Source organism: Piliocolobus tephrosceles, chromosome 1 (assembly GCF_002776525.5).
Source record: "Piliocolobus tephrosceles isolate RC106 chromosome 1, ASM277652v3, whole genome shotgun sequence".
Lineage (NCBI taxonomy): Eukaryota > Metazoa > Chordata > Mammalia > Primates > Cercopithecidae > Piliocolobus > Piliocolobus tephrosceles.
The window spans coordinates 106268821-106280529 of NC_045434.1; the positions used below are offsets into that span (position 1 = coordinate 106268821).

Sequence of the window (11709 nt, forward strand, 5' to 3'; positions counted from 1 at the left end):
AACTTTCTACATGTCACATCAAGACATACCTCAACTTTAGTCTATTAAAGAGACAACCTTGAAAACTGTTGGGCTCTCTAAACCTTCCTCACCATCTGATCTCTAACTTAGCTAAAAACTAAATATAAGAAAGAACTGTTGCCAGGTGCAGTGGCTCACGCCTGTAATCCCAGCACTTTAGGAGGCTGAGGCGGGTGGATCACGAGGTCAAGAGATGGAGACCATCCTGGCCAACATGGTGAAACCCCGTCTCTACTAAAAATACAAAAAAATTAACCAGGCGTGGTAGCAGGCGCCTGTAGTCCCAGCTACTCAGGAGGCTGAGGCAGGAGAATCACTCGAACCTGAGAGGCGGAGGTTGCAGTGAGCCGAGATTGTGCCACTGCACTCCAGCCTGGTCACAGAGTGAAACTCCGTCTAAAAAAAAAAAAAGAAAAAGAAAAAAAAGAAAGAACTATCAGACTTGTCTCTCTAATCCAAGTTATTTTCTGCAAGACAGCCAATGTACTATACTTTTACCCTATCACTGTACTTTTCACCACTTTTTATATCTAGGCAGAAAAATTAATCTTGAATGTTGAATACACAGGATATAGCAGAGGAGCTGGTAGTGGCATGGTACATTCTGGAAGATATACATAGTTTTAAAAAGCAAAGTACTACAGGCAGGGACCCAAAATAAAAAACCCGGCCGGGCGCAGTGGCTCACGCCTATAATCCCAGCATTTTGAGAGGATGAGGTGAGAGGATCACCTGAAGTCAGGAGGTCAAGACCAGACTGGCTAACATGGTGAAACCCCGTTTCTACTAAAAATACAAAAAATTAGCCAGGCGTAGTGGTGCACGCCTGTAATCCCAGCTACTCGGAAGGCTAAGGAAGAAGAATTGCCTGAACCCAGGAGGCCGAGGTTGCAGTAAGCCAAGATCGCACCATTACACTCCAGCTTTGGCAACAAGAGCGAAACTGCATCTCAAAAAAAAAAAAAAAAGAATAAAAAAACCTAACAGTCAATGTTAGAAATAACGACAATAATAATAATAAAATACCCAACATTCATTGAGCACTTTGCACTGTTCTAAGCATATTTATTAACATTTAATTCTCAGGACAATACTAAGAGGCATTTAATTAATAAACAGAGTGACAGAGAGACTACATAATTTACTCAAATTATTCAAGCTCCCCAGGTGGACAGAAACTGAAAGTCTAAATTTGAGCACAGGCTGTCTAATCCTTAAGCCCAAGCTGTTAAGTAGTAAGCTGCATGATACAAATTAAAATTTTTACCGAAGAAAAATAGAGACTATCCTGAAAAAGCAGGTAGACAGTATTTCCCAGTGGATTCTTGGCAGAAACAAAGTAAAGTCAGTGTCAAATTATGGCAAAAATACAGACTATTATTTTTTATAATCACACATTTTTATTTTTCATCAAAACGGGAAAAAAATCCTACTCTACAATTTTAAAAAATGAAAACATGCTTAAAAATTTTTAAACTGTTCTTTCACATATACAACACAATCATATTATAATGTTTCAAAAGAATGTTTCTTTAGGAAAAATTTGGTAATTCTATTTAGATTGAAAATAAACATTGCACCACTGTTCATAAATACAATGGCTTTAGCAAAGCCTCTACTGGTATTTTCTATTATGAGCATGGCTATGTATCTTATTCTTGATTGAATTTCCTAGTTGTTCCAGACAAAGATTAGTCTCAAAATCATACCTTACCTGAAACCAGGATTAACTATAAATCCAAAGAATATACCTTTTGACATACATTACCTTTCAAAATTTTTTGAGCTTTCAAAACTCAAAACACTGTGACTCTCTTTATTACTTACATAAAAATAGTCTGAGGCACATATAATTTGTTCAAATCAGAATTGGTTCCAAAAATGAAAAAGACAATTTCTTCCCCTCTCCACCTCTACCAGTAAAATAAATGAATAAAATGAATAAAACAAAAAAGATATTTACATTTCTTTGTCTTTTCTGCAGATCTAGCACAGGTTTCTTTGAGTAGATTACATAAATGCCTTGTGGCATTATTCCTGAAACAAAGGAAAGAGTTCGCCTGTGTGTAATCTGATCCCAAAGCAAAATCACAATATGTGTTATGAAATACATTGTTACAATTTTTAAGAAATTTTTAAAATATAATATTTGGTATATATCATGTTATTCATAAATGACTATATGAAGAAACAGTGGGTTGACTATACTACTAACAAAGATGATTTAGTAATTGCCTCCCTTTAAAAGTTCTAGTAACTGGCCACTAAAATAAACAAATAAAAGTGACAGCTCCTTAACAAGTTTCTACCCAAGTTGCTATCAATAAATTTTCAGCAGACAGGTCTAGATTTGCCTAAGGAAAATAATGAGAATAGGTTGGGCCATTCATTAACAAATTAACATATGTCTAACCTTCAAAACACAAAATAAGGTAACTTTCTGATTAGGCATTCATTATGTGAATAATGAGACCTGTGACTATCTTGAAGTTACTAACACATATGGCAGTTAGACTTAATTTTCTAACTTATCATTTTTCTGTAGAAATAAACTGTTACATTTTCAAAAACAGGAATTTGAGTAAGAATTAACCTGGAACTAAGTTAAGCCCTATTTTATAAGTACTGTACTCAAGGCAGCAGTGAAACAGACAACATATATAGGTAGTTGTAGATACAGAATTATCAGGCATCTTTTTTGACACCAAGGAATGTTTATTCCTGATGCCTGACATTTTAAAAAGTGAAATTATTAGTCAGTGACCACAGTTTGCCAAACACAAGAATGTATGTCTTCCTTTTTCCATAGCACTCAGATATAATTCTACTTATAAATTCATATTATATAACATATAGAAAGTGCTCAACATGTTTTTGAAAATTATTTTAGTACTAAATTTGGAATAAAAAATATGAAAGAACAAATTCATTAAATTACTACTTACTCTTTTATTAAATCTTTATTTTCTTGAATTCCTTCTTCTAATTTCAAACTTACTTTTTCATTTCCAAACTAATTTATAAAACAGAACAGTTCATCACATTTTGCTTATTAGCAAAAATAAACATGAATATAATCATTAAGCAGTATTTCTTTACTAATGCACTATAGTCTAAAAGAATTATTTTCTTTCCACATAGAAAGGAAACATTTTTGTAATAGCTTATGATTTCCCTTAAGAATATGGCCTTCATCAATCTAAAATAAAGATGGCTAAAGCATCTCCAAAAAACATTCAACAATATTTTAATGCAATATTACGTTCTCTAAATATTTTGAAGTAATGTTTTATCTTTGTCCTAACACAATGTCACATTTTCTCAACATTTTTTTCACTTTATGCTACACAAAAATTTACACAGTTTCAGCCGGACGCAGTGGCTCACGCCTGTAACCCCAGCACTCTGGGAGGCCGAGGCAGGCAGATCACAAGGTCTAAGAGTTCGAGATGAGCCTGGCCAATATGGTGACATCCCGTCTCTACTAAAAATACAAAGATTAGCTGGGCGTGGTGGCAGGCGCCTGTAGTCCCAGCTACTTGGGAGGCTGAGGCAGAAGAATCGCTTGAACCCAGGAGGCAGAGGTTGCAGGGAGCCGAGATGGTGCCACTGCACTCCAGCCTGGGTGACAGAGGGAGATTCTGTCTCAAAAAAATAAATAAATAAAGTTACACAGTTTCAAATTTAAAGTGTTATCTGCACTATTGTACTCTAAGAGAATATATTTATATAAAACATCAATAGGAATAAAAATTGAAACTCTTTATAAAAATTAGAATCATTAAATCAATTTTTATATAAAGTGATTTATTATTTCCCTAATCATTTGCACTAAGCATTATACAACTTGTCCTCTATGCTCATTCTTAAAGTTAAAATGTTTCCAGTATTGATGTAACTTTTAAAAAGCAGTATTCTTAAAATATTCATCACAAAAACAAGATCAGTCCAATTTATCCCAAATAATACTCTACTTTCAACAGTATTATAAGATTTACTATACTATGTTTACAATTCAAAATTTTATCATACCTGCAGTTCTTGAATGGCTTTTCGCTGTGCTTCAATTATCTTTCTGTTTTCTTGCAACTTATTTTCTTTCTGTTTCAGTTCAGCTTCTATACTTACTTTCCATTTTTTTATCTTTTCAGCCTCTTTATACAGTTTTGAATACACTCTGCTCAATGCCTCTGAATTCTATTAAAATAGGTTTTCAAAAATTAATTGTTCAAAATTCTAATATAACCAAACTACAGCTGCCTACTGAAAATATCCATATACTAATAGTTGAGACCAAATGTTTCCTCAATTTAAGCACTAATAGCATACTGAAAGCTACATTAACTCTTTTAAACTACTAAGGCAATATTTACTTCATTAAAGTTATTGGTCATTTGACTAAATTATACCTTGCTGAATAAAACGAAATGGCTCCATAAAAATATTTTAGTTAATGAGAGAATTTGGCTCGTTAAAAGCTAAAATAAATCAAACTATAAAAATCTATAAATCTTAACAATGGTCTTGAAACACTTTGATTATACAATCAGTTTGAAGATTCACTAAAGGACGTGAAGTTTAAAATATAATGACAAGAAAAATAAAAGTTAACACAAGATACAATTTTCATCAAGTCTGATGTTTTATATAGATTTCCTGCCTTTTTTTAAATCCACATTATATTATAAATATCAGAGATTTTTAATCACATCAATTTCTGCTTGTTGATAACTTTTTCTTGCAAAATATATAAATAAGTTCTATATATTTTAAATTGTTTGGTACTATAATCACAGCCACAAACATATAGTACCTTACCAGGCTGTGGAATTTCTCTTCATTTTAAAGACATCTATATGCCATAAATAAGAAATATCTTTGTAACTAAAATCAAAAGTATATAGCATGTCCTACAAATTCCTCATACAATAAACCAGCCAACCAGTCAATTTCATGTATTAATTAAATGCTGATTTTGTAAAATACTCTCTTGATACTACACTTTTCACGTATAGTACCCATTTCTCTTCTTCTTGATTTCATGGTATAAAATGAAATTGCCTCTACATAAATGGAACTTTCATAACCCAAAAAATACAGAAGCAGAAAAAAAGGTTTTAAAGGATATATCTTAAAACATTAACCAAATAATAATCCTTTTGAAGCTTCAAAATAAATATACATATAGGTAATAAGTTATATTCCATTTATAAGAAATTTAATATGAATGGGAAATCTTCTGACCTCCAAATCAGAGTCTTTTAGTCCTTCCTGATAGTGACAGTCAGAATTACCAACCTAAAAAAAAGATGTTTCTATAAGAAAATACTTCTGATAAGGGCTTCCAAATAATAACAATTAAATACAGAAGACTAGTAATGCAGTAACTAAAGACATTTTTCTTCTTCAAATAAGCAGTTCATTACCTAAATAGGTTATAGCTGTATGTACTATGCTTAACTGACCTGCTCAAGCATGGGCAAGAAATTAACTTTTTGTAAAGCAGGATCTGCAAGATAAAAGACGACAGGTATTAAATATGCCAACATCTTTTTTTCTTTCTCTTTCTTTTTTCTTTTTTTGAGAGAGAGAGGGCGTCTGGCTCTGTTGCCTAGACTAGAGGGCAGTGGCGCCATCATGGCTCACTCTCTAGGGCTTAAATGATCCACCTTAACCTCCCAAATAGCTGGGACTGCAGGCACATGCCACCACGTCCAGCTAGTTTTGGGGGTGGTGGGGTTTGTTTGTTGGTTTTTTGTACAGACAGGGTCTCCTTATGTTGCCCAGGCTGGTCTCAAACTCCTGGCCTCAAGTGAGCCCCCTCTCTCAGTCTCCCTCCCAAAATGCTGGAATTACAGGTGTTAGCCACTGTGTCCAACCTTATTTTTTATATTAAGTATTATATCTAGCTTTTGTGTCAAGAATACTGATATAATACTTACGTTATATTTTCAATAACTAGCGATATATATAACACAATGTTTCCATATAAGCTGATACACTGCTTTTCCAGGCTCTTACCTGAATCAATGTTTTCCCCATTTTTGGAGAGGTTAGTCATTGCAAATGGAAACTCAAAATCATCTTCAGTACATTTGTTGAAACTCTAGAGACACAAAGAAGTTCTTAAATATGCTGTTTCCTACCACGCTGATACTAATAGTGTAATATATACATATGTAATATACACCTGCTTAAAGAGGTCACTATAATTGCAAATCCTTTAAAGTACATACATGTTTAAAATATCAAATGCCTTTTCTATATTAACAAAGAAAAAATCTAATTAGATATTTCCACTTGTAAGATGAAGCTAAACGATAAATTATTCAATATATGGCTTTGTAGGTATTCAAGAATAACAGTAAATCTAGTAGTATAGAATAATATTAGCAGATTGCTTCAGTTTATGATTTCCCTTGATAGAATTAAAGATTGTCTTTATTGAATAGCATTTAATAATATATTATTGCCTATAGCAGCAACAAGAATTTTTTTACAGCATATACAAGTAAAATATTCAATGCATCATTGCATCTCCAATATAAGGATCCAGATGATAAATTTTTTTAAATAATTTTTTAAAAGCTCTGTTTCACCTGGGAAACTTGGTATAATTCCGCCTATCCAATGATAACTCCATTACACAAATGAATTTCCCTCTTTGTCCTATCCACTAGGAAGCTCAGAGTCAAATCCGAAGCCCAGTCACAACACGAATTATTACTCATATATAGGCATTTGTCCAAATAGTCCTCATTTTTCTTGATAATTTTCCTAATTTTCTCCTAACATATTTTACTATCTCATAGTATCTGTCCTATAGTTGCCTCGAATCAAATACGGAAAGAAGGAGGATTAAAATAAGCAGGTTCCACTATGTATGCAGAGTTCTACGGCAGCAGTTATTATTTAAATGAATGATGCCTACATAATAATGCTCACCGTTCATTTAAAGTAATGGGATTCAAAATTCTTGGGTAAATGAGACCATTTATTGAGAAGAAATAATTATAAAACACCACCAGGAAGAAAGTACACTTTTCTTCATTTCCCTAAAGTTAAGAAGAGTCCAATTCAGAGTCACATGGAAATTTACCTTGAAGAAAGTGGAATCTCCTCCCAGGGTATGAGGTTTCACCGCAGACACGTGACTGCTGCCTAATCTCGGTGGTACGAACAACGTAAAGGGCTTTTGCTTTTCCATTTTTTGTTACGGTTGTAAATATCTACTGCCCTGGGGGCGGGAGGGGAAGGAAAGTTTTTTTCACCGTGTGCCGTGAATACACTATGTATTCTTTAAAGTGATGTTTACAAACTAAATGGCTAAAAAAAAGAAATCCACGGGGCTCTCGCTACAGTGGAGCCCTACAACGTCGCTTACCGCGCAGTGGGCAAAGGGATAAACCTTCCTTTCCTTCTCCCTTTCGCCCCACCGCCCGCCGCCACGCTGGCCTAAAAAGAAAGCCCCTTCCCTTCTCCTGCCCTGTTAAATTCCATCACATCGCCAGGAGGAACTGTCTTAAGTTCCTGGACCACTACTCAAAAGAAAACGGCGGCGGGCTGCAGCGGGGAGGTGCAGTAGCACAATATCGCCCCGCTCTGGGCTCAGTCCCCAAGAAAAGAACTCGGGGCACCTGCCCTCACCTTTGAAGAACTAGTGGGAAACCGTGGGCTCCGTGCCCACGCGAACTGCTACCTATGGTCTATGAGGGCAACAGAAAGAACCAATAGCTCCCGCCTCAGAACCTCAGAAAAGGCGGGAAATCGCTCAGGCTGAGCGGCCCGGAGCGCCTAGGGTCCGGGCGGCTGGCAGTTCAACGGCTAAATAACCGTCGCTGCGTGGGCTGGCCAGGCTCCCAGGAGCTGAATCTCGCGAGATTTCCCTTCTCGTTAGGAACAATTCCTTCCCAGATTCTGTATTTCCTTGGAGTGGAAGTTCTTTAGGCTTCTGCTATTGTCGAAGAACGCTGGGGAAACTGTCAGGCGCTATGACAGACTGAAGCCGAGAGTGAAAAATCCATTTCTGCCCTCCAAGAGGTCACAATCTTAGGAGGGAAACAGATAGGCAAACAATTACAAAGTCGTATAATCATTTAGGGTAATTCCTATGATAGGGACGTAGGGAAAGTGGCTCTTAGGGTGGCTTGTGGAGTCAGGAGAAGCGCCACACATGTGGTATGGTTCTGTTACTGCTTCACATAAGAATGAGTGAATGGAGAGTTGGCTAGGCGGGCTATTGGCTCACGCCTGTAATCCCAACACTTTGGGAGGCCAAAGCGGGAGGATTGCTTGAGCCCAGGTTGGAGTTCAAGACCAGTCTGGGCAATGTAGTGAGACCCTGCCTATCCTAAAATAGCCGGGTGTGGTGGCGCGCACATGTGGTCCCAGCTACTTAAAAGGCAGAGGCGGGAAGATCGCTTGAGTCCTGGAGATAGAGGCTGCAGTGAGCTAATGATCCTGTCAATAGCTCCCGTCTGGGCAACAGAGCCAGATTCTGTCTTAAAGAGACAGAGAGGAGAGAGGAGACAGAGGAGAGAAAGGGGGCAGAGGGAGGAAACCAGAGAGAGCGGGGAGAATGGAGAAAGCGGGGAGAGCGGGGAGAAGGGGGAGAAGGAGAGGGAATGGGGAAAGAGTATTGCTGGCTGACAGAAGGCTAGCAAACGCCTTGGAGTTGTGAAAGAGATTAGTACGACTAAGCCCAAGAAGCGTACTGTGTAAGGATTAAGTGGAAAAAATGGCAAGAGATTACACTAGAGATTTCAAGAGCGTGGTGTCTCACTCCTGTAATCCCAGCACTTTGGGAGGCCAAGGAGGGCGGATCACTTGAGGTCAAGAGTTTGAGACCAGCCCGGCCAATATGACGAAACCCCGTCTCCAGTAAAAATAGAAAATTAGCCAGGCACGTGGCACACGCCTGTAGTCCCAGCAACTGGGAGGCTGAGGCAGGAGAATCGCCTGAACCACCGGGGAGGCGGTCGTCGCAGCGAGCTGAGATCGTGCCATTGCACTCCAGTCTGAGCCACAGAGTGAGACTCAAAAAAAAAGAGAGAGCGAGAGAGAGAGCAAGTATTATAGAAAGGCCTTGAAAAAGTGTCTGGATTTTAGACTTTGTGAACGGAGATCCCGAAGAATTTTGAGCAGAAAGGATTACATGATCGAGTTCAGAAGAAAACCTGTAGTATGAGGAATGATTTAGGCTTAAGAGACCAGAGTAGGGAGACAGTTTTAATAGCCTGGGTGAGACATGAGGACCTGAGCTATGACACGGACAGTGGAACTGAAGAGGAGATGTCAAATGTAAAAGATATTTAAGAAGTAAAATTAATAGAATTTGATAACTTTTTAATAAAAAGTGAAAGAAAGGGAGCAATCTAAGATGACTGCCTGGTTTCAGGTTTGAGTAACTACCTAATATCATTATCCTAGTGCTAAGTTACTTAGTTTTGAGCAATAAAATAATGAGCTCCATTTTGAATATACCATTGACTTTGTTTTCCAACTTTCTCTGGGCATCATAATATAATTGATGCTTTTTCTAAGGGCTTTAGCAATATTTTTAAGAACTCATTTTGTATAATCAGAAACAATCATTCCTGATAAAATTTTTGAGCAGTTAAGGATGATCCAGTTTAACTCCTTCATTTTGCTATTTAAGGAAACTGAGTCTAGATACTCTGAAAAAGATAAGGTACTCCCTCAGAGAGATGATACTAAGAATATACACAAAGTACCACCAGAGGCAATAATCGATCTAATTAAAATTTTTCATTCAATTGAGAGTATGAATCTAATATCCCAATATTTTCAAAAGTTTTACAACAGTGAAAATTTCAACTATGATCACTTTTTTCTTTATTGAAAATCAAAATGCTACTCCTAGTGTTATACTAAATTTACCATATTTTATTTACTTAAAATCAGTCTTTCAAAGCAATGGTGCCACCATAGAATTTCTCACTTCCATGTATTTCACATGTAATTTAATTTAGCATATTAACATCCTGTCCATATAAGGACTTAAATATTTGTAGAAAGATTTCTGGTTTTAAGAACTTCGTTTTTTTCCACAAAAGATGTTGGCAAAAATGTTAAAATATTCTGCCAGAATGAGAAGCAAATTATGTTTAATTTCCAAATATATGTTAAAATATTTTAATAATTTGTATTTTAATTTTTCATTATTCTCGCCATCACACAATTTCTACTTTTTTATAAAGCATCTCTTTTTTTAAGGCATTTTAAGACATGATAAGATTTGAACAGGTTTTGCTTGTCTTTAATAATTCATAAAATGCTGTAACAGGAATAGGTTTAAAATGTTACTTCCTTATTCCATCAGTCTGGCTTTAGTTAATGAGACTCGCAAACTCTTTATTCTGTTGTTGTTGTTGTTGTCACTGTTATTGCTGAGATGGAGTTTCACTCTTGTTGCCCAGGCTGGAGTGCAAGGGTGTGATCTCGGTTCACTGCAACCTCCACCTTCCGGGTTCAAGTCATTCTCTTGCCTCAGCCTCTGGAGTAGCTGGGATTACAGACACGCACCACCATGCCTGGCTAATTTTTGTATTTTGTTTTGTATTTTTAGTAGAGACGCAGTTTCACCATGTTGATCAGGCTGGTCTTGAACTCCTGACCTCAGGTGATCCACTCCTCTCAGCCTCCCAAAGTGTTGGATTACAGGTGTGAGCCACCACACCCGGCCAAACTCTATTCTGATTACAACCATTTCCACTAGCTAGCCTTTCTTATATCCATAAATTTATATATTTTCATTCAATGTTTTACTCAATGAAAAAAGTGAAGCTTCTTTAGGTAATAACTCTCTGGCTCCTTTTGAAGGAACCATCATGAGGAAACAACTTTTGCTTTTTTTGAGTCCAATCATAAAAAGAATCCTAAATATCCCTCAGTGATAGTTCTATATTCCACAAAATTTTGATAAAATTTCGATGAGCATTGATGATGTCCATTTTATGGTGATATGTTGGTAACACAGCAATACCGTTCGTGTTGTCCAAATCAGTCATCCTATGTGATAAAGTAAACAATTCAGATTTAGGAAGTTTAAAACAAACTACAACATTCTAAAACTTCAGCAAGAATACAAATTTCACTTCACAGAGAGTAAAGTAGCCAATTTGGGGTCCTTTGTTTTCCAAGTGCTAAGTATTTCTGAATGGTTGTAATTCAGAGTTCTCAGTTCAGTAAACTTCCATATGAGATGAGCAAAAAGCTGTGGGTCTTTTGGATGATACATATTTGAATATTTATACATATTTGTAAAACTAGTTCTTGTAAATTTTCCATATATTGCTTATTCTTAAGGCATGGACGATCTGAAAAATATCATCATATTTATCTTAATGTATATTGGAAAGTAGCAAAATATAAATAATCTTTTAAAACAATGCAGCTTTTAAATAATAAAAAACAAATATTTACTGAGCCCTTAATATATGCTAAATATTATGTTAAGTGACTTGCCTCTATGCATTATTTTATGTAGTTGCCACAATACTATATGAGGTAAATTCTATTATTACCACCATTTTCCAGATGAGCTTCTTGAAACTTAGAAAAATAAGTAATTTCCACTAAGTTACATAGGAAAGAAGGGTCAGTAAGTAGTTATAAGAATATAAAAGCAGCCAGGCCAGGCACGGTAGTTCAAGCCTGTAATCCTAG

The 11709-nt window shown here is 36.2% G+C and overlaps 1 protein-coding gene across 4 annotated transcripts in view; it reads right to left on the reverse strand.

Moving 5' to 3' along the window:
• SYCP1 (synaptonemal complex protein 1) overlaps positions 1 to 7889 on the reverse strand; it is a 114955-nt gene extending 107066 nt beyond the window's left edge. For 2 of the 4 annotated variants that reach the window (XR_003309905.2, XM_026456726.1), the window contains exons 1-8: positions 7669 to 7889; positions 7121 to 7250; positions 6043 to 6127; positions 5487 to 5530; positions 5266 to 5319; positions 4054 to 4218; positions 2967 to 3034; positions 1985 to 2058 (exon numbers count right to left, since the gene is read on the reverse strand). Coding sequence is in view for 3 of the 4 variants with exons in the window: in XM_026456726.1 (XP_026312511.1) it covers positions 1985 to 2058; positions 2967 to 3034; positions 4054 to 4218; positions 5266 to 5319; positions 5487 to 5530; positions 6043 to 6127; positions 7121 to 7228 (598 nt within the window). In the remaining variant the exon portion in view is untranslated. Of the gene's footprint in view, positions 1 to 1984; positions 2059 to 2966; positions 3035 to 4053; positions 4219 to 5265; positions 5320 to 5486; positions 5531 to 6042; positions 6128 to 7120; positions 7254 to 7668 lie in introns of all 4 variants that reach the window. The other 2 variants (XM_026456728.1, XM_026456727.1) reach the window with 1 other exon arrangement.
• Between the last annotated feature and the right edge of the window lie 3820 nt (positions 7890 to 11709).